General features: G+C 40.1%; 1 protein-coding gene across 5 annotated transcripts in view; it reads left to right on the forward strand.

Moving 5' to 3' along the window:
* The window catches only part of LOC145407186 (synaptosomal-associated protein 25-like), a 143599-nt gene that overhangs the window by 81736 nt on the left and 37612 nt on the right, over nt 1-24251 (forward strand). For 4 of the 5 annotated variants that reach the window (XM_080278220.1, XM_080278222.1, XM_080278223.1 and 1 more), the window contains exon 2: nt 19249-19371. In XM_080278220.1, coding sequence (XP_080134346.1) covers nt 19255-19371 — 117 coding nt within the window. In that variant the 5' untranslated portion in view covers nt 19249-19254. Of the gene's footprint in view, nt 1-9475; nt 9531-19248; nt 19372-24251 lie in introns of those variants that run through there. The other variant, XM_080278221.1, reaches the window with a different exon arrangement.

The raw sequence follows: 24251 nt of genomic DNA on the forward strand, positions 1-24251 counted from the left end.
CTCTCCATATGACCATACCATCTCAATACATTCTCTTCGATTCTGGTGTCCACAGACTTCCCTACTCACATCTTTCACGAATCACAGACTTCCTTACTCACATCTTTCACAAATCACATTATTTTGTATCCCATCCACTCTCTGTACTCCACATACATTCCTCCATGGCTCTCACTCATGACTTTTCATGATCGTGCCACACCATAGTCTCACATCCCTATGTTAAAGTTGACATTAATGCTCCTTCATGTAAGCCTCGTGCATCTGCAACACTCAAGCCTCTGTTTCTTATTAAGGCCTTTATTGCACCAGCTACTTTCCTTCCTTGTGTCACTCAACTTTCCACTTCTTTTGCACATTTTCCTCTCTTTTCTATCACTGTACCCAGGTATTTGAACTCCAGTCTGTCTCCATTCACTGTAACATCGCACTGGGAGTCACCTTTCCCTCAATAACCATCACTTTACTCTTTTCTACGTTTACTCTTAAGGCACGATACTCACTGACATCAGCAAAACTCTGCACTAGCCTACCAAGTTCTTGTACCGTGTTTACAGTTAGCACTGCATCATCAGCATACAACAAGTTTGAGATTCATTACCAACACCATCTTTCTCTCCATTACTCGTGGTTTTTACTTCTCTTATCACCACATCCATATATATATTGAACAACCATGGAGACATGACACAACTTTGATGCGTGCCCGCACCGATTGTGAACCATTCAATTAGATGTCCATTTACTCTTACACAAAAAGCTCTTGATGGCACCTAGCAGCTTACCATCTACATCGCACATGCGCAAAACCTTCCAAAGTCCTTCTCTGTCTATTTTGTCGTATACTTTTTCCAGTTCCATGAATGCCATAAACACCTTGTAGTCCTTCCCACAAGCCCTTTCCACTGTCTGTCTTACTGCAAATATTTGATCCACACATCCTTTGCCACTCCTAAAGCCACCCTATTCATCACTCACAAAAACTTCTGCTCTCTTTCTCTAATAATTCTTCCATATTCATTCCATACAACTCTCAGTAAACTTATTCCATGATAATAATTCTTGCACTCACTTCACCCACCTTTATTTTTGTACAGGGGTACAATAACTGCCTTTTTCCACTGCTGACATAGTTTCACACATCCATGCCTTCTTACATATTTCCAACAAGCACTTCATTCCTCTTTCTCCACTATACTAAATCATCTGTGCATACACCTTGTCAACCCCAGCTGCTTTCCCATTTTTCAGCCGCTTCACAGCATTCCTCACCTGTGCGAGTGTCTTGTTTCCTGGCACTGTATTCCTTCTCTGTACACCCTCAAAACCAGTCATGTTTACAGCCGCTCTGCTCTGTCTATTCCCATTTATCAGGCTTTCAAAATATTTTTTCCATCCGGTCCTTACTTCATCCCCATGGGTTAATAATCTACCGCTTACATCCTTCACACTGTCACATTTCTTTCCGCTGTCACTTCTACATTTCTACACCTCTTTGCAGAATAACTTCCTATTTTCAGAGTAATTTGCATTCATTTTTCTTCCTAGATCATTATTTGCCTCCTTTTTCCTCTTCACTAGTCTCTACGTGCTTCTTGCTGTCACTATATTCAGTTTTTATTTCAGTTGAACTCCTGTGCTGCAACCCCTCTAGCCACTTATTTCTCTTTTTCTTCACTGCTGTCTTAACCTCTTCATCCTACCATGCCATACCTTTCTTCTTTGTTGTTACTCTTGCCACGCCACACACTGCTTTAGCATTCCTACAGTATGTAGCTGATACAAACTGAAAATAAGATGTGCCAACTCATAACTCTGCATTTTCAGCACAAAATGGCGTAATTTTTATTACACTTGCATTATTTTGTTTTGTTTCTGAGTACTGGTAATGATTAGAATGTGGTATTACATTTTAAATAAAGTGAAATGTTGTTTTCATGGCCGTATTTGTATTTTGAAGGTAATTTTGATGTCAGTGGTGTCGGATTCCCACGGATGCCGAAAAGACTTGAAGCCAACCTTTGAAACTGTCTGTTGTTTACTTATACCTACCAAGCATTCCTGCATTTTTTTTTTTTCCCCCCTTGGAGTGATCTATCGTTCTGTGGATGTTTTAAACCTTGTAGCCGTGGATAAAAAGACGGTTACCAAAACTTGGAGCGGTCATATGGTTTTCTTGCAGTAACCAGGACCTCTGGAGTAGCTGGCAAATTCCTGTTCGGCTGATTAGACTTATTTTCTGTACCATTCTACAGATGCATCAGCTTTGCACTGTGTACAAATCTATTGGTTTATTTTGCATTCATTTGAAACGCACACAATTATATCTACACACAAGGAAGCATTTCAGTGATGATATTGCAAAATAAATAGAAGTTTCTGGGCGGTCAGCATTGTTGTCGAGACACTCAATTTTTATATTTTTTTCTTTGGTAATAGAGAGCTGAAGTGTAATGTCACGTAACCATGACAGTCACTGTGCTGGTTCTAAACAAACGCCTGACATTGCTGCCTTTTCAGTATCATCTCATGCTTCTCTCTCAGAGACGATCAGTATGTAAGTGCAAAAACCATTATAAATGCATTCATATATCAACCTTCTCTTAAGCCCCTGTCACACACAAGCGACTCGAGGGCCGACCGCGGTGCGACTCAAGGTCATAATGCATTTTTTCATCGATTGTCCCTTGATTCGATGACAAAGCCCAGACTCTCTAGGGCGCTCGTGAGCCGCTGGGACGAGTTGTCGGGCCTCACAATTTTTTAATGCACGCATTAAAAAATCGTGGCCATTTCACGACTTGCCAAAAGTTGTGTCACAGTTTTGTTGCAGTCAGGAGTGTCGCACGTCGGTCGTGAAGCAGTCTTAGCTCAATTGGATGTGTTGTGATGCAGTCGTTGCGTGTTGTGATGCTGTCACCGACAAAAAAAAAACGTTATGACTGCGTGTCCCTCATCAACTGACTAGACACAGGAGAGGTCCATGGTGATGCGCTGGGTGTCATTGGTGGTACAGATGTGATGCCCCACCCTGCACTGCGTGTCACTGGTGGTCCAGGTGTGATGCCCCACCCTGCACTGCGTGTCACTGGTGGTCCAGGTGTGATGCCCTGCCTCACGCTGGGTGTCATCGGTGGTCCAGGTATGATGCCCCGCCCCATGGGTCAGTTGTGGGGGGGTCGGGGTGCATTCCCCAAACGCGTCACGAAGTCATCTTGCGTTCGTGGGTGGTTGTGTCACGGTCGTGGCTGACAAAAATTTGTTAAATTTCAAATTTGAAGACTCGTAGCTCTGTCGCCTCGCAGTTGTCTTGTGATCTTGTCGCGTTCTTGAGGATGTCATGACCAGTTGTGAGGCAGTCCTGACGCGGTCGTTAGGCAGTCATGAGCAGAGCAGATTCGGGGTCAATCAGGAGGCGTGAGAGCCAACTAAGACATGCCTTTGAGTCATTTTTTGGTCGAACCTTGAATTGCTATGTGTGACGGGCTTTACTCGAATGGTGTAATAGGTGAAAGTTTAAGTATGGGTTTATAACCACAATATCATGTGCACACTGCCTCTCAGTATGGTAATTGGTGCTTATAAGTTATTGCTGCACTACAGAACCACTGTGCTGTGTAATATCGAGGGGCTATCCGCAGCATACATGTGACTCTGGCCGCCATATTGAAACACAGCACTTGTTGCCTCCATCATGGTCATGCAATTGGAACACTGTTCTTAGCTTGTTGTCTGTTTCACTGCTGCGTACATGAGCTGCGCAGTGGACCATGGCACGATATTTTCCCGATTTATCGGCAGATTTCAAAAGGCACGTGCGTCAGGTGAGGTGCATAAATATGGCTGTCACTACATCAATGTCACCCTGGTCCCTGGCGGCAGGCACACAAACTACGCGTCGCTACCTATGAGAATGACCCTCTGTATGATAGAGCTCAGTGTACAGAACGCTATCTATATATCTATTGCCAGATGCCTTAATCCCATAAGAGGTGGCCACAAACAAATTGCCTCCATGTCGCCCTATCCCCTGCCATTTCATTGGCCCACTCCCAGCTCCCCCCCTCCCCCCCTGGTCATTTACCTCACCACTCCATCCCTCCATCTCATCAACTCTCCCTCTCTCTCCTTCCTTCCACCTCACTCATATATACTCCTCTCGTCTGTCTCTCACTCCATCTTCTCCACATGGCCAAACCACCTCAGTATGTTTCTCCTAACGCTTCCTATCACATCTGCACCACAAAGCTCTTTCACTTCCTCATTTGTCAGTCTGTCTCTCCATGTGACTCCACATGGCTCCTCTCAAATAACTCATGTAGCATGAATTTGAATATTGTGCACATCTGCTTTACTTGAAACTTTTGAAAAGGTAATGACCACCGGATAATGGAGAGATAGACTTTTTTTTTTTTTTAAAGGTTGAAATTATTTTTGGAATGAGAAATACACCCTAGTACAGTATGTTTTAGTGTAAATTAAACTTTATTAAGATGTGTTTTGGGGGGAGCGGGGTGGCTCAGTTGCAGAGCGCTGGACTTGAGGGCCGAGAGTTTGCGCCCTGCTTAGGTAGCTGCCTTTGCTGGGAGGGGCAGTGCTCTGCTGTAACCCTTGCAGGGATATATGATCTATCTAGGTCTAGCTTGGGGGATTTATGCCTGAAGATATGTTTAAATACAAGTAGACCTTTAGGTTAGTTTTAAGGTGTATCAAAGAGAGGGTGGGGTCTGTCCCTCATAAAACAATTGTTGAGTTATAAATTCATGTTGGAACTTCACAACTGAAACCTTAGTAGTATCATTTTTGTGAAGACAACTATGTACACTGACTGATGAATTTACTTTCACAATATTCAGTAAGATATACGGTTAGTACAGAGATAATAGCAGGGCCCCATTCCCCCTCTGCCCCCATCCCACTCCCCCTCTGCCCCCATCCCACTCCCCCTCTGCCCCCACCCCACTCCCCCTCTGCCCCCACCCCACTCCCCCTCTGCCCCCACCCCACTCCCCCTCTGCCCCCACCCCACTCCCCCTCTCCCCCTACCGGCGGCATATGACCCTGGCAGTTGCGCCTCCGAGTTTTAATTATTTGCAAATCCTCTTCCCCACCCCCACTCCCTCTTCCCCACCCCCACTCCCTGTCCCCCACCCCCACACCCCCTCTCCCCCACCCCCACCCCCTCTCCCCCACCCCCTCTCCCCCCCTTCCCCACCCCTCTCCCTCCCTCCCCCACCCCCTCTCCCCCCCTCCCCCACCCCCTCTCCCCCCTCCCCCACTCCCCTTTTTCCCCATCCCACTCTTCCTCTCTCCCCCCACCCCACTCTTCCTCTCTCCCCCCACCCCACTCTTCCTCTCTCCCCCCACCCCACTCCTTTTCTCTCCCCCTGCCCCACTCCTTTTCTCTCCCCCTGCCCCACTTCCCCTCCCCCTGCCCCACTTCCCCTCCCACCCAAGGACCGGAAGGATGGACAGGCAGATAATCAGGCCAGTAACCTCCATCCCCCTCCCCACCATAAATCTGCTTTATATGTCACAGGAAAATTGATAATCGAGTGACTTGGTGGTGCATGAGAAGGATGGATGAAATAAATGTGGGCCAAGAGAAGGGCGAGATGTATTAGGGATGAGACAGTAGGGTGTTATGGTAGTGGGGGGATGGGGAAGGGGGATAATTTCTGAGAAGGGACAAAGGTGCTTGCATGTTCATTAATTGAAGTCATTTCATCAGTGCTGCAGAAATAGTAGTAAGATATAGATGAAGTATATTGAAAATTACAATAGCATTGTTGGATATTGGCACTGATAGCAGTAGTATAGTAAATACTGTGCTTTGTCATTCATACTAATTGAGAATTCCTTTTATATAAGTTCACAAATGTTTTTTATTGTACTCTATGATCTGGCTGACATGTCTTTGATAATGATTACATCCTCAAGACCAGTGTGAGATTGGCACTAAAGTGTGTAAAACAAAAAGGTAACATTATGTAATGAGTGCCATCTCAGTCTGGTGGGGTTTATTTACTGTTTACTAATTATGGTATTGGTATCAGGGATGTTTATGGTAAGCCCCTGTTATAGGTCCAGGATGTGTTTCTAAATACTGGGTATCATCTTTTTTTTTTTCATAGCTACAACCTTTGTTGCAAGTTGGGTCAGATTGGTATACAAACTTTGAGTATATAAGTAGCAATGGATATTTAGTGTACAATGTTTTTGTGATATATAATGGGCATCATTACAAATGATGACATAAAAGACTGCCATAGAAATGGAAGGTAGTATATTACTGTATTCAGTTCATAAATGCTAGCTGTATACTGTAAATTAGGACCATTGCTCTTGTGTATTAGGAAATGCTGGCCACTGGTTAGTCCAAGGACAGCTTAGGATGGAAGATAAAATGACCACATACATTTTAATTGGACCAGCTTGGGTGTTAGGATAGGGAAGAGGATGTTCCTGAAAGTTATCCATGGGACAATCTAGGGAATGGATTCACAGGGTGAGTATGACCCTGCCAGAGATGTAGCTAGGTTCAAATATCAGAGGGAAGAAGAAAATTTGCAGACCTTTATACACCACTGAAGGCTTGGAACTTTTCAATATGGAGGGCAGCAGGCAGCAAATGTTCTCATGATGACATAGGTTGCATTGGGAATACTTGGGGAGGGAAGAGGGGGAGGGGGTGCTTGTGAGATGGTTGAATGAACACATTAAAATAAAAAGTTTCACAGTTTTTATTAAATAATGACACTCCAAGATTCGACTATAGACACTAATGATTCGACTTCGAATGTGGGGTAGGGGGTACAAATATTGTACTCATAAGTTCTATGAAATTTCCTCACAATGATATCTGCACCAAAATCAGGTAAGCTGTTCGTTTCATTTCGTTTTCAAAGGCTCCAACATGCTTGCATGTGTTGGCCTTGGTCACCTAATGGCAGCTTTCCATGCTGCTTGATCTCTGGCAGCCTCCCTATTCAGTCCCTTATCCCTGGGATCACACTCGATGACCTCATCCCAGGCCTTTTTCGGTCTACCTCTTGCAACCCTACCCCTAACGACAACACTTCTCACTTTCTGCACCTAATTGTCATCCCCCATCCTCTCCACATGCCCAAACCATCTCAGTCTACCTCTCTTCATCACAACACCAATATGCTCCAGTTCCATCTTACCTGTTAACTCTGCCATTGTAAAGCTGTGTGAGAAATAATTAAGGTAGCAGATAAAGATGAACAGTGTCTGGTATGAATTTGTAAGGGAAAACTGTGTCTGGATAGATTTAATTCTTGGAGAAAAGTGGAAGAACGTGACTGAGGCACTTGGCACCATCCAGGCACCAGGATGGTGCCTAGCCATGCTCAGGCCAAGTTGCTCTCTGTCTCTCTCTCTCACTGTCTGTCTGTCTGTCTGTCTGTCTGTCTCTCTCTCTCTCTCTCTCTCTCTCTCTCTCTCAACACTTGACCTAGTGGTTGGAATGCCCGAGTCAGAGTGATGGCTGTACCAGTGTGAATGGGTTTGATTACCAAGAGGTGACTGAGGTCAGTGATCAGGCATATAATGTCACGTAAGCAAGTAGGTTGGTTATCATTCCTTAGATGTACTGGGCAGCAGTAGCCTAGCGATGGGTAATGTGGGATTAGCTGTTATTATTTTTCACAGTCCACTGAGTGAGCAAGGCACAGTGGCATTATTTTCATTTTCTGTAATCTGTAAACATTCATGGAGGCTCCTCCTGTGGAGTTGGGCTTCACAGTTTTGCTGTGCATATTACCAATATGTTTTTTTTTTTTTTTCCAACACTAGATTATTTTATTCAGCTTTTGGAAAGCTTTGAACAGGAGATGCTTGATATAGAATCCACCAGTCCCTTCACTACAATATCCCTGAAGTTCAGTTAAATTGTGCAGAGATGACAAGAATAAACTAAGAAGCACATCAATGAATTAAAGAAATGAAATATGTTCTTGTCCATTATTGGTTCAGTGGTACAGTATGTGCATTTCACTGTATATAATTTATCTGAGTAAAATATACCATTAATGCAAGCTTTCTTTTTTCTCTTTCATGCTCTCAAGATGCCGGTAAGGTCTATAGCCATCCAGTTGTTGCTTGTAGATTATAAGGAGGTAGTTTGTCAGCTGATAGTAGTTAGGGTATCGACATTTTTCAGTGCAGTATTAGAGGGAATTAACATGAGCAGAAAAGTAGCTGTTTATTACCATAACTGATAGTCACTTTTGTGTCGCAAGTCTTTTTATTAAGTTTAGATCCAGTATTTTGCTGTTGCTTATAAGGTAGAATTGTTTCACATTCTGCCTATAGTAATACTTTAGTCAATCTCTTCAGCAGCCAATACAGTCTCTATCACTTTTGTGTCATAAACTTTTTACCACTAGGCTGATTTTAAATTAATTTGGATAAGTGACAGCTTGGTCTCTGTAGAGCGTTTTGATATAACTGTAAAATATTTACATTCTGTAGCTGTATACAGTTATATCTAGTAGTACAGTTATTTCTGAAACCCTAATGTTAATAACCACATCAATTTTTGTGTGCAAGTTTTTGGTGTCTTTGCAAAATTTGATGTTGAAAGGCACAGTTTTAGGATTTTTTAATGCACTGTTTGTGCAGTCTCTATATTACTTAGTAGCTTATGTGTAGGAATGGTAGATGCATGGTTACTATGTCTTAGGTAACCATTAGTTCAAAGTCTGTGGTGGCCCTTAAGCACAATAGTGTATATTTTAAGTAATGAAGCAGATAATTTGGTCGCACTTACGGTGGTATTCTAAGTGGCTATGGAGATTCATGATATCTCATTGTTAATAATTTATTCTACACATTACTTACTCCTCATCAGTTTAACTGCACACCACTTGTATATAAAGAGCATACAGGAGAATGTTCAGATGTACTATGCAAATTAAATAGGTAAGGAAGAGGTGCTATAGAGCCTCCTGTGCCACCTAGAATACAGCTTCTGGTTTAAATGTTAGCAGTCCTGTACCGTATATTTTTTACTCAGCTGTCTTGTGCGATTCTGTAGAAGCCAAAGTAGTTACTATATTAATTTCAGCTTTAGGTTGTCAGTATAATGGAGCCAAAATTGCATGGCACTTGTTTATATAGCTTAGGCATCAACTGTTCATAATTGTGTACTTTGCTGATATTTTGTTTCTCAGTCATGTGTAATTGTTCTTTCTTGGCTTCACTTAAATATCAAATTGAACTAAACTTTTTTCATTCTGTTTGTGCGTGTTTTGTAGTGATACTTAACACCTACTCTGAGTAAAGCTTAATGCCTTAAAATCATCATCTTAACTTTCTCATTTCTTTATGTTGGGGATCTTTTAAGTTTACTTAGTCCCCCTTAATGTTTGTATCATAATGTACGATTAATCTCATTGAATTTCTTCTTGCCTCTTTCCTCCCTTACTTTTCTTTCTTTCTCCTTCTCTCTCTCCATCTTTCTTTCCCTCCAACTCTAAACTCAGGAACAAGACAACAACGCTGGGGTGAGTGAGGCTGGGTTGTGGTAGTTTGGTCCTGGTGGTGGCAGCTCAGGCTCAAAGTCTTGTCAGATGAGGAAACTTTCTAGCATCTTTTTTCTCACTGATGTATTCTGTATGGTGAAGTTTGCTATTCCTGGTTCCTTCATTTGGATGTCAATGAAGTTTACATTGATAACATACAAGAGTATTTTAACTAACCAGATAAAGAATTTAATTCGTAAGGAAGAAGTGCTAGGAAGCCTCGTTAATTGACAAGAATACAGGCCTTGGTTGTCCAGGCCCTCAGTCCCATCCTGCCAGAGACATCAGTACTAATGGTGGCATCCCTCTTTATAATGTTTATCATCCGTATTGACTGCTTTTCTCATTATCCCTTGATCCCTGCCTTATACCGGCCAGACCCCATGCCTGCCGCAGCAAGTGACTCCAGTTAAGTGATGCAGCCACTCACTACTTATGGTTAATTAGATGAATAAATTTGTGGTAACAAGTGCTATGTGTCATGTTATTATAATCTCCAGCACTCAGCTGGATGTAAGAGTACTGACATAATTGCAGGTAATAGTCACAGCTAGAATATTATTACAGTATTCATATCGCTGCAGGCAGAACTGTGATAATATCACAAAGAACAGCATTGTGCATTTGCTTAATTTTCAACCGAACTGAAGAGTTGTGGGAGTAGTTATAGTAACTTTATAAAGTTATAGATTGATTTATAATCAGGCTACCATGTATTTGTTATCAGAATTTTTTAAAGCTTGTGCAAACTTGACATTAAACTTTTTATTTCCTTCATGAGCACTGAATACCCAGGAGCAGTTGAAGTAATTTCAAAATAATCAGTGAAATGCTGTATTGGAGGAATTAAAATATGAATCAAAGACAATACACAATGCCACAGATGTTTTATAACCTTGAGAATATTATTAGTGCAGCTGTTGCCATTTGACTGGAGTCCCTTGTCCTAAGTTTTGTGTTTTGTCAGAACCCATCAGCATGTTGATACTCTCTTTTAATGACTGTGCAAGCCAGCAAATGAGGACTTTGTTTATGAGTGGCTGACAATAGTAACATTCTCTATATTTCTTTACAAGTATGGGTCTTCTACATGTTATAGGTGAATCCTTTACAAGTGCAGGTTGATGGGATTTAAATCATTTGCCCAACTGTATCTAAGGTATATATTATGTACTGTGTGCATCGATATAGCCATGAGTATTAGATACATGAATGAGATGAAATAACATTAATATCAATACAATGTGTAGTACCTTAGCAATAGTGTATTCTATGAAATGGATGCTTTTTCCTGGTCTTTAGTTACCTGTTGATATGATTTAACGTTACTTCAGCACAGTATCTAAACATAAGTACTGAAAGTGATTGATGAGTTACTGTACAATACAGATAATACGAGAGTTAATAAGCAAGGTTTTATGTAGACAGAAACTTGTTTTCCTTCATACAGGGGTGGTGAAAATACCCAAGAAAGTTGACTCAAACCATATTAATCAGGGGTACTGGCCTCATTATTTAGTACCTGTAAAGTTATACAGCACTTTGCTGTGTAACCATACCATGGCTAGTTTGAGCCTTCTTATCTCCTAATTGCTCTAAGATAAGGAAATTTAATCAATGGATTGTGGATGTATAACTTTACTGGCACTAAACCCTTTAAGTCAGCAAATCGAGGGTTTCATATGTGGGTGTTAGTTGATTAAAAAAAAAAAAAAAAAAAGTTAGAACCCTTTAATCCCAAAACATCTTTTTCTTCTGTTTTATTCTGGATGATCCCAGGTTTGATTTAGCTTAGGAGATAATCTTTGGTGGAAGGGGCCAGAAACAGCTCCCATTTAGCCTTTCAGCCCAAGTACATCATATTATATTCAATTTTGGCTGATGCTAAACAGCTCTTTTCAAATGTGGCGAGACATCCTCAGGCTGAAATGTAGAAATTGGAGACTTGGTTTCAGGAATGATTCTTCATTGTAACAATTTATGTTCAGCAAATTGGAGAATACTTTGTTTGATTCATTGGTGATTTAGCAATTTTTTCTGTTTTTGATGAACATAGACTTTATTATCATATTGTACAGTAATTTTTCAGGAAGTTACTGCAGTAGCCTACAGGGGAGGTTTGTGTAGGTCAGTGTTTGTCAATAATCTGAAATTTATTGCAACAACTGAGTTACATTATTTATTACAGTATTTCACTGTAATTGAGACAACAATAAAACTCTTTAACTCATTCTTTGTAATGTTGTTGGCTACTTCTGGATACATTTATTCAGGTCAAGAAGATCTGATTGTGGCAGAGGGGCCAATATATTAATGTACAGTTCAGTAATCCATTATACATTGAATGAAAGTCCCTAATATTCATAAGGTGCCATTCCAAATGAAGTGTTTGCTGATGTATAGTGTGTCATGTCAGTAATATGATGATATAGTTCATAGATGTTTTGATATATACAGTACACTACATTACTTCAGCTGCATTTAATGTAGGACCTAATTACTGGTACAGGTTTCCTGAACAGCTTATGTTGTAAAAGTAAGCAATAATTCAGCTTGCAGTACGTATGAACACAGAATATTTCAGACCTCTCTGAATTTTATATGCATATGTACTGTTATAAATACTTCATATGACTCAGAGCTCAATTATAATGCCGTTATACAGTATAAGAAATAATGGATGTTGAGTGTGTTATTTGTAGTAAGTGAGATCATCATGTCAGTGTGATGAAGGTTGGTACAGAGGTACAGGTAGTTGTGGGCTGGTCATGCTCGTGTTTGATTAAGGTAATGGAAAGAATGCTGTGTTGTCGTCATGTGAGGAGTCAGAGTTAGCCTTGTGTAAGTCGTTGTTGCCTGTGGGATGGTCTCTATTAGCCCCTTCAGTATGAGGACATTTTTAAATTTAATTCTTGATACCACAACATTATTTTGTTTGTGAAAAAGACGCTTGTGTTTAAAGTATTGAATGAAAGCCCTGTGCAATCCCTCCATTTTTAAAAGCCTCACTTAAGTTGAATAAAATAATCTAGCAACAGTAGGAATGGAATAAAAAGTGTGCCATTCAGCTGGACAAGTTACTGTATTTCCTTCTATGTGATGACATTTAGTATGTTGCTTTTTCTTGCTGCTACAAAATTATTTTATGGGCAGATCTCAATATAAGCCCTATATGTGTTTCAGAATATGACCAGTGTTTTGTTACAGTTGATACCATAAGTTGGAAGAACTGAGAGATTGGATTCATAGATGCCAGTAGAGCATTTTGCATTTTTTATGTCATGTACTATGATTCAACAGGTAAAAAAAAAAAAAAAAAAAAAAAAAAACTCTGAAAATGCAACTTATTGTAAGGGCTTTGGTTTATTCAACCTAGGAGAGTCCTCTGGAAATGAAAGGGTTAATGAAGGCTGTTTCTAGTTCCTCCAGTCTGAAAAGTCGCCCCTTAATAGGATGAAGCTGTCTAGAGATCGTAAGAATTAACTGAAAGGATGGTCTTGGACAGAAGTAGTTAAACCAGTACAGTGATGACATTCATATTATTCTTGGTTCGACCTGCCAGATTTAATAAAGTCTGAAAGTTTGGAGAGTTTTTGAATTGGAAGTGTTTGTGTAGCTTTCATTGACTGCATCCTAAGGAGGAAAAAGAATTGGAAGTGAATAGCAAAAATAAAATTTGAAATGTCTCAGTACTGAGGGGGTTAATCTTTAAACTGTGGTATAGTTACATATTTTGTGTGTTGCCACCAAGAATTTCAGTGGCATATACAACAGCAGACATAAATGTTGATCCCGTTCATAGCAATAAATAACGAGACATTTAGCAGTGGCTTTCAGAGCCTAGTAGTGTGCTCTTCTGAGCCAAACAAACCAGTTAGAATTATTTGTTAGTTTCTTAATTGTTCCACTAAATTGTGGAATGATATAATAATCTGCAGCTGTATACTACTATTTAATTCTGGTTGCAGCACACTTCTGAAAGATTTGTCTTAATTAATGTACAGTTGTCACTGGAGAAAGTAGAGAGTATAACCATACTAAGGTTGATAGTTCATATTTTTTTAGTAGGAAACTAAAGTTTCCAGTGATGACAGCCTAAGTCTAAAAAGGTTAAAATTGTGATACCACATTTTTTTTTTTTTTAAATCATGTACTATTAACACTGAAAGTGCAGAGGTGTGAGTAAACCTCTAATTTTTGATGGTCATTAAATTTTATAAACCACCTGTATATGTTATGGAGTTTAGTCAGTAATGTTAGGAAAAGGTCAGACATACTCTGAATCATCACATGCATCAGAAATTTTTGTCAGAATATTAGGGGTTGTCCACACTTCTGTCAGTTTTAATAAGTTGGTCCTCATGGTACAGATATTATCATTGCATCTGGGGTTACTGAGCCCTTCTTGCCCTAAGGTTTCTTGCCATCACCTTCACAGCATGGGGGAGAGGTAGTAGTAGAATGGATGTGGAAGATGTGCAGATTGGCCTGGGAGGAAGGTAAATTCCCGGAGGATTGGAAGTCAGGTATAATTATTCCCCAGTACAAAGGAAAAGGGGAAAAAGAGGTGTATGGTAATCATAGAAGCATTTGTCTTCTTAGTGTAATAGGAAAAGTATATGGTAGGATCCTTATTGACAGAGTTAGGGAAATAACAGAGGAATTAGTTGGAGAAGAACAGGGAGGTTTTAGGAAGGGAAGAGGTTGTGTAGATCAGATATTCATTTGTAGGTCTTTAGTGGAAAAGTTTCTAGACAACGGAAAGAGGTGTATGCAGCCTTCATGGATTTGGAGAAAGCATATGACAGGGTGGATAGACATGGATTGTGGAAAGTATTAAGAATAGATGGAGTAAATGGGAAGTTGTTGAATGCTGTGGAGAGTATGTATGATGGTGCTAAGGCTGCAGTGCATGTGGATAGTGAACTGAGTGAATTTATCTATCTGAAGGTTGGACTGCAACAGGGATGTGTCACATCTCCATGCTTGTTCAGTCTATATATGGTTGGGGTTATGAAGGAGGTACAAGGTAGGGCAGTGGATGTTGGAGCAGCCCTAATAAGAGAGGGCAGTGTTTGGAAACTCCCTGTATTGTTGTTTGCAGATGCTACTGTGTTGTTAAGACTAAGGGGAGCTGCAAGGCTTGGTGCATGAGTTTGGGAGAGTGTGTAAGAAATGGAATCTAAAGGTGAATTTAAGGAAGAGTAGAGTTATGGTCTTCGAGAGAAATGAAGTTACTGAATGTACAGTGAGGTTGGATGAGGAGGAAATGGAAAATATGAGTGCATTTAAGTACTTGGGTTGTGTGATGAGTAAGGATGGAAGTTAAGAGGGTGAAGTGCTTGAAAGGGTACAACAGGGAAGGAAGGTTGCTGGTTCCTTGAAAGCAGTGATAAGAAACAGGGAAGTGAGCATGGAAGTGAAAATATTACTGCATGACAGTATTGTGATACCAACAACTAACGTATGGAAGTGAAGCTTGGACCTTGTTGGAAGAACACAAGTCAAGAGTGAGAGCAGTGAAGATGAGTTATTTGAGAGGAGCATGCAGAGCCACATGGAGGGACAGACTGACAAATGAGGAAGTGAAGGAACATTGAGGTATGGATGTGGATGCGATAGGAAGCATTAGGAGAAACACATTGAGGTGGTTTGTCCATGTGGAGAGGATGGAGAGTGAGAGACTGATGAGGAGAGTGTATGTGAGTGAGGTGGAGGGGGGAAGAGGGAGAGAGAGAGAGAGGCCAATAATGAGATGGAGAGGTATATGAGAGAGGGGTGTGTGCTGGGAGCAGGGCATTGAAATGGTGGGACAGGGTGACATGGAGGCGATTTGTTTGTGGCCACCCCTTATGGGATGAAGGCGTCTGGCAATAGATAGATAGATAGACTTTCACAGTGGTAGATCTCCAATTATCCACATTGTACAGTATATGAAATTGTTCCTGACACTTTCTAGACTGATTGATTTCTGCATAATCTGTCATGGTTGCAGTTGGCTATTTTCATTTTATATCGCTTTGCTAGTGTTTACAAAGGATTCTGGTAAGAGATGGGATTAATAGAAAATGAAGTATTGTGGAAATGTTTGTATCAGCTCAGAATTGTCAAATAATTGGATAATTGGAATTTACTGTATTCTGCTATGTCTTTGTCTCATTTTTCCCTTCATCAGTGACTCACTATGCAGATGACACTTGCACCCCTGTTTTTTTGTCTGATTATCTTCTCTGTATACTACACTCTTTAACTTACATTTCTTCCTGTATTTTGATATGATTAAAAAACTGTTAAAGGTATTTGTTAAAATGATGCACTGTGTTACCATTTCTGATACGGTTTTATTTTTATAATGTCCCCCCCCCCTTTTTTTTTTTTTTTTTTTTTTTTTTTTTTTTATGATCCCAGGTGCATGTGAAAGGAAGTATGAAAAGTATACTTTTGTTAATAGTGTGCATTCTTATATTATTGCTGTTATACTGTTCTTTGCATGTCATTGGAATATATGGAGTGTGTGTGTTGGGGGGGGGGGAGAAGTAGATGGCAGTTTTTTATTAAAAGGTTTGGATGTGGGGAGTGCCAAGTTATATTGCATATTTGAACTGTATTTTGTAGTCAAAGCCTAAGTGAGCAGGTGGGGGAAAGGGTGCAGAAAGTGTTGCACAATAATTTTCCCATGAACCTATAGCCATGTGGAGAGAATGGAGAGTGAGAGATTGGCTTGGAGAGTGTATGTGAATAGAGTGGAAAGGGAAATGGAATGGAGACACGGAGAATGAAGCGGATGGATGGGGCAGCAAGAGATGTTGAATGTGGGTGGTGTGAGTTGAAGGGAGAGAAGCCTGATGGCAAAGGACTGTGATATGGAGGCATTTGTTTGTTGCCGCTGCCTCCAGGATTAAGGCATGTGTCTGCAAATAGATAGGTAGGTAATTAGAATCACTGATGTATTTTACATTTTTTGTTCTTTCTGCTAAAGCAAATTTATTAACATATTGTAATTTTCCCTAGTAACCCAGAACTGCTTTTGTAGGAGGAACAAGAGACATGGGAATACTCTATACTGTACTAATCTTTATCTTCCCTGGATAAAACATGTCACAAGTACAGCAGGGAATTAATTGGAAGTTTGCATATCCAGGCACTTGATTAGAAGAGAGAAGTAGGGACGAGAGTCAGTCAGCAGTTTTAGACTGCTTTTGTCTCACCAGCACACATGTCATTGACAATATACCTTCATGATTCCTCTTGATTCTGGCGTTATTACTGCTTACCCACAATGCTGGAACTGAGGTTTTCCTATATTAATTCTGATGAGGCTCTACCTACTGAGGTTTTCCTATATTAATTCTGATGAGGCTCTACCTACTGAGGTTTTCCTAAATTAATTCTGATGAGGCTCTACCTACTGAGGTTTTCCTATATTAATTCTGATGAGGCTCTACCTACTGAGGTTTTCCTATATTAATTCTGATGAGGCTCTACCAACTGAGGTTTTCCTATATTAATTCTGATGAGGCTCTACTTGGATATATGACAGGTTGCATCATCAGACCAAAGCTCAGCATATTACAGTAAAAATATCTGACAGTGAGAGATATAGATTGTAGTGTAGAGTACAGTACTGTATTTACTATAAAATGTACTGTAATACTTTTCATTAGCTGTTGAATTTTGTGATGTTAGTAGTTGTGGAGATGTGGTATACAGTATAACATACTTACCCAACTTCTCATTATGTTTGAAAATCAGCACAGGTTTGTTATGCATTATCTAACAAGTTCCTTTACTTTGGTCGGCAAATGTTTTTGCCTCACTGATCCAACTATGGACTCCCGAGGAATATAATTTAGGATGAGAATGTGTTATATATTCCCCATACAATTGAAATATTAATCATTTCAGTGCATAGGAGGTATGGTCATTTGTAATAAAGCTGTGGTTACTTGAGATCCCACATTTTATTTTAGTTTTGGGGAGACTGGAAATTACTTTTATCCAGGTACGTAGACAGCACTGTGTTAGTACTGTACTATTATTTTATTTTTCCTTTCGTAATTTACCTGAAAGGAATTTTGGCTTTGCATGCAGCATAGATATTGTCAGTACTAGTAAAATAACTCGAGAAGATTGTACATTATATTATTCATACATAATTGCCCCATAATTCTTAAAGTAGATCATAGCATAACCAGTTGGTGAGAAAAGTGTAGTATGACAGAGCACAGGCATTCAAAAATACCAGGTGTTGCTTCTGATGGCAGAGGAGGGAGACCACAAGTGTTTCCCTGCAATCTCAGTTACCCATTGGCTGCTTGGGAGACTGTGTTGTGTGTGATCAGAAGCAATCCGTAAACCTTCTCCCATGTCACATACACTATTGACCAACTAATACTGTATGTAGTAGTGTAGAAAGTAGAAAATAGCAGATAAGATTTCATTGCTCATTCAGTTTTATTTATGTGCATGTGTTACTGTTGTTCTTGTTTAAGTATAACAGTACAGTACCCTGGACAACCTGTACGTATATTCATAGATAGAACCTAGTGGTATATAGTATCATATACTGTAGTATGTTTCAGTTGCAATATGAGGTATGGTTTTGAAATAATGTTCAGTATTTCCATTTGAATTTGTGTGTTTTTTATGTACATCCTAAAAATGCAGTTGAACCTGGTGAGTAATACCATAGCCTTAACCTTCTCAGCCCTAACCTAACCTAACATCCTGACATAACCTACCCCTACCTAACATAGCATCACAACCTACCCATACTTAATGTAACAGAGCATAATGACCTACCCATACCTGACCTGACATAACCTTACCTAATAGTTCCTAACCTGCCCTGACATGACACTGACATAGACTAACCTAACCTGACATAACCTAACGGACCCAACCCTACCTTAACCTAACCAAACAAATCTTTCTCTGAAAAATCTGGTTTGGCTCATCATGTCATTCATCCAAGACTTTCAGCCAAACATGTATTGACACATACTGGGTAATGACATGTAGTAACCTGTCCAAGCTCAGCATTTAATTCAGTTCTTTGTGGTTTTCAAGAACCTTATTGTAAGATATAGTTTTAGGGTTACATAGGAGTCAGTGCAGTAATTTTTCTGTAAAATTATTTATTTAAAAAAAGGATGATGGAAGATTCCCCCTCCCAAAAGAAGAACTGTGTTCTATTCTCTCTTAATTTTTGTGAGTGCAGTTTTATTTTATTATTATTTTTTTACCATCGTGGATAAACTCTGGGTTTAGGCATCAGATAACAGATGGATGTAGATGAAAGATAAGTTTTAAAATAGAAAAGTACATGATCATGATTACTCACAGCCTCACTATGGTGCAAGCTTCCATGAGTTTTCCTGCACCTCATTACCCCACACTTCCAAGCACTCGTACAGTTGCATCATCTGTTGGTATTTTCTCCACACCTCATAACTTCGTGCTTCCAAATTTCTCACACAGTTTTACCATCTTTCAATAGATTTTTCCATAATTTATAACCCCATGTGCCTGATTTCTCACATACAGTAGTTACACTATTTCTTAATAGTTCCACCAAACCTTACAACCCATAATCCCAAGTTCAGCTGTATTACCAACCTATTTAGCGCTAGTTAGCCTTCCCTTTGACTCCTTAAAGCACAGCCACATCCCAGAAGCTGATGGAATTTTGGTCTTTCAGGAGAACATGGGGGATGGGTCGATGGAGCCGCGGTCGGACCTGCAGGAGCTCCAGTTCAAGGCCAACCAGGCGACAGATGAGACCCTCGAGTCCACCCGGCGGATGCTCTCTCTGTGTGAGGAGGTGAGGCATCATAGTTCATCCATCTTAACTTGCTAGAGGTTTCATTCTTGCAGCTTTTTACCTGCAGCTCAGTGGCAGAATAAGATAGGCCACTCTAAGGTGATTGATGCAGTCTAGTTTGGGATATGGCATTGACATTGTAGTTAGTTCAGTGTAACTTAACAGGAATTCTTATCCTATTGCAGAATATTTCATGCAACTCAGTGGTCAAGTAAGACAGTACTGTACTATTTACCATTCTTTTATGTAACTTGGTGGTAGAATTAGATGGTACTATGGCTCTCCATATTTTACATAACTCAGTGGTAGAATGAGACAGTACAATACAGTATTATTCCCCATTATCCTTTCCATCCTTTTGTGAATACTGTATACCATAATTTGTCTACTTTAATTTATCAAAGATTTCCATCCTTTTACAACTTAATCCATGGCAGAATTTGACAGTAACATGGCTCTTCACATTTTCCATAGCACATATTCGTGGCTAGCATTCACTACTTGTGCTTGTCTCTTGTTATAGTCCATCCTTCAAACTAGAAAGATGGCAGTTTTAGGTCATTACAGTACAGTGGGCAGAGTATAATCAAGTATTTTTATCGGTCTTGGTAAATATTTGTAATAACTGGCATTTTTCTTTTCATTGTATCCATCATTGTTGTCTTCTGTCCTTCCTTTTTGCCTTTTTATATGTTCATTGCATAGTTTTCTTCTCTTCATTCACCATTTCTTCCTTCCATCCCTTCTCTTAGCTCTTTATAGCTTTGTCTCAATTTTCTTTTCTCCATTCACTGTTGCCATCTTTCCATCCATCCATTTTTGTTCTTTATATTTTTGTTTTATTTTTTTCATCCATCCTTTTACCGTTTTTGTTTTCAGCCCTCCTATTTGTAGTTTATATCTGTTTCTTTCTTTGCTCCTACCTGCTTGCCTTCCCATCATGAATTATTCTTTCTTCCATTTCATCTTTTCCTATACTTCTGTCCTTCTTTTCTTATCTATATTCCTTCTGCCTATTCTCCCATTTCTTTCCTTCCTTCACGTCTTCCTCAGTTATTCGCCTCCTTTTTTAATTTTTCCCTTCTTTGCTCTCTTTGTTTGTATCTTGTTGCTCTCAGTCATCCAGTTAGTACTACATAGTTAACATAGTACAGTATTGTACTCATTGGATAGATTCTCTTTTTCTTTACCAACAGTATTCGTTTCTTTTTATTCACTTTTTTTCCCCATTTTGTCTCTCCCATGTACTGTTTCCTTATCATTCTCTCTCTCTCTCTCTCTCTCTCTCTCTCTCTCTCTCTCTCTCTCTCTCTCTCTCTCTCACTTCCTCCTGTATTTTCTTATCTTTCACCCACTCTTCCCTCTTGTCATCATTCACCTTCACTTCACTTCTTTTCCCTGCCTTCCATCTCTCTTCCTCTTCCTTCTACCCATTATCTTTTCCCTTTCTATCCTGTGTTTTCCTCTCCCTTCCTCCATACTGTATTTCACTCACTTTATCCATTTTCCTTTTTCTCACCTATCTTCTTCCTCCCTGCCATCATTCCCTTTGTTTCTCGTTCTTGCCCATCTTCCATTCCCTCTCCCTGTCATCCCATCTTCTGTCCCTTTAATATTCTTCACTCCTTGGTCATTTGTCACTCAGTTTTTCTTTTTCTCAATCTTTACCTCTATTTCATTCCCTCCCACTTTCCTTCCCTCTTTTCTCTACCTTCCTTCTCTCCCTTCCTCCCTACTTTTTTATTCACTCACTTTATCCCTTTTTCTTTTTCACGTATCTTCTACACAACTTCATTCCCTTTGTTTCTCCTTTCTGCCCATCTTCCTTCCCCCCCCTCCTCCCCATTGTTCCATCTTCCCTCCATATTGTTCCTCACACCTTGGCCATTTGTCACTCAGATTTTTTCCTGTTCTCAATCTTTCCTCCCTTTCATCCCCTCCAACTATTCTTATATCTCTTCCCCACCTTCTACCTTTCCCCTCCTTCCTTGCTGTCCCTCACTCCTCCCTTCCTTCTCACATGTGTTCCTCGCCCCTCCTCATGTTTTCTGGTTCTCCACTACTCTCGTCGTTTCTTCCACTTACCTGTCATCCTTTCCCATCCCTTATTATTCCTCTCCGCCAGTTTCTCATTTTTCATTATTTTCCCTCCCCATTTTTTTGTCCATAGAGTCATTTTTTCCTTCTCACACTCATTTCTTCAATTCTCTACTTCCCTTACTTTCCTCCTTTCCCCACCTCCCTTACTCTCCTCCTTTCCCCACCTCCCTTACTCTCCTCCTTTCCCCACCTCCCTTACTCTCCTCCTTTCCCCACCTCCCTTACTCTCCTCCTTTCCCCACCTCCCTTACTCTCCTCCTTTCCCCACCTCCCTTGCTTTCCTTCTTTCCTCACCTTCCTTACTTTCCACCTTTTCCCACCTCCCTTATTTTCTTCCTTTTCCCACCTCCCTTATTTTCCTCCTCTCCCTCTTCCCTTCCCTTCCTTCCTTTCTTCATCTCCCATCCTCTTGTCATCTTCCCTGCTCTGTTATTTCTATTTCCTTCCCTTCTCTCTTTCTCTTTCCCCCCTTCCCCTTCCATTGTTTTCCCCATCCTCACTCTAGGGCCACCTCATTCCACCCTCCTCTATTTGTCACTCACTCTTTTTTTTTTCTTTTTTTCTTTTCCCCACCCTGACACCTTTATCACACCTACATCCTCTCTTCCAGCCTCCCTCTCTCCCTCAGCTTCTCCCTCCTAGCCTGCTTTCTCATTAACTTCTTCATTCTGGTGATGTGTTTTATTGCTTTGTGCTTGCTATCTCCAGGCAGTTTATCTTATTTGGCCTTTGGAAGATGTCTTGTGGGGAAGGGGTAATTAAAGTTTGTATCTCCCCTCCCCCCCATTTTTTAAAGTCCGCCCTAAACTGAAAATTTGTCTGGAGGTTGCAAAATGCAGGATAGGAGATCTGTCATCAGTTTGAAGGAGTTAACATTACTACATTATCTCAATGAGTATGAGGAGGCATCCAAGTGCAAGTCATTATTTATTTTATTTTTATTATTATTAATTTATTAATTACAGTAATTAATTAATTAATTTATATTTATTACTGCACATCTGTAATCTAAGCCATACTCTATGCAGTGCAGGGTTTGAACAGATGTACATGAGATGGTAAATGAAAGTATATCTTTGTTAAATCATGTACTGTAATTGAAATATGATAAGTTTTTAATGTCAGTTTTGTGCTGAATACTTTCATGTTTAAAAGCTGATTTTAAAAAAATCAAAGTTATATTTGCAGTCCTTTATATGCTGTTTACTGTATTAGTTATTAGTGGCTAGTTTTATATTTTTCCTAAGGCAGTAGTAGCATTCTGAGAAGGCACAACAAAGCTTTGGCTGTAGAATCAGGGAATGGTGACCTGCCCTAACAAAACAGATAGTATGAAAAGTATGACAGATGTTAAAGTGGTTCTGTGTGTAATGTTGCACTCTAAGTATATTTTAAGTTTGCAGTGGTGTTACATATTTACTAATCAGAGTTGTTTTATTGCAGTGAAATATCTTTAATCAAACAGACCTACCATGAAATACTTGCATGATTATGGGTGTTTCCAGATAATTAATAGGACATGTAATACAGTATACTAATGGTTTATATACGGTAATTATATTGTCAGTTTTAATAAAAATAATAAGTTTGTATCATGTTAGTTTATGTTAGGAAGTTATTAATCCATAATTTTCATGTTGAAATATATTGCAGTTCAGTACAAGATATATTTTGATATACAGTAATCCCTCGATTATCCATCGTAATAGAGCTAAAGGCACGTCCGGGTAATGACTCTGTCTGGATAAAGGACTTCTCCCCTTGCCCTCATTCATACATAACCTAACTTTGAAAGCCAGTGTAAACAACCACTGCAGTACATTGTGCAACACTTGTTCCTGTTGTGTAACACTATCTGGTCAAGTGGACCTGTAAACCACAGCCAAGCAATTACCATGGTCAAGCAGACCCATCAACCACAGACAAGTAATTACCACTGCAGTGCCACACCAGCTACACAAGAAAAATGCAGTGGTCACACAAAATATAATGGTAACATGGAATAAAATCATGGTAAAATGGAATAAAATCATGGTTCAGTACAGCAAGCAAAAATAAAATCAACATCAGCACTCATGATTCGACCATCCCACATCAGTCTTACTCAGGATATCTTGCTTCTAAAGAGTCAGCACTACCCTTTTCCTTTTCCCTGATGGAGGGGTCATCATCACACCCTAGGAAGAAGTATGCAAGGAATAGCAGGGCCTGAAGCAGGTAGTGAACAACCACAAAAACCACCACGTGCACCGCCATAATAACTGTCTGAGAGGAGCTGTTTACTACACTGTCACTGGGCAGGAACTGGGAACAACCAAAGGGGTTTTCAGCGGACGCTGGGTGTACTACCCAGCCAGACAGGGCGGCGCCACCTGGCTGTTCTCACCTGGCTGGACGCGAAAATCTTCATGCAGCCATACTTTCCACCAGAACACATACATTTTGTCTGGACATCATGAAAAAATGTATGAATAATCATTTGGAACTGCCAGATCACAGTGTCCAGGTGATGAATTGTCCGGGTAATGGCCATCCGGATAATCGAGAGATTACTGTACAGTAGTGGCGTATGGGAGTTTCTCAGCAGATTGGCGAAGTGAAAATTGGCGTATGAAATGAAATTATGGATTATAGGTTGCCATGTTACAGACATTTATGGTACTAAACTTTCTCACTTACAGGTTATCTCTAGGTCAAGAGTCACAATACAGTATGGTATAAAAAATTAACCCTCCACATTCACAGGTTTTCCATATGTGTGTTTGGCCATTAGCAGAACA

The sequence above is a fragment of the Coenobita brevimanus genome, chromosome 72 (assembly GCF_032717465.1).
Source record: "Coenobita brevimanus isolate Jiangsu-jjx chromosome 72, ASM3271746v2, whole genome shotgun sequence".
Lineage (NCBI taxonomy): Eukaryota > Metazoa > Arthropoda > Malacostraca > Decapoda > Coenobitidae > Coenobita > Coenobita brevimanus.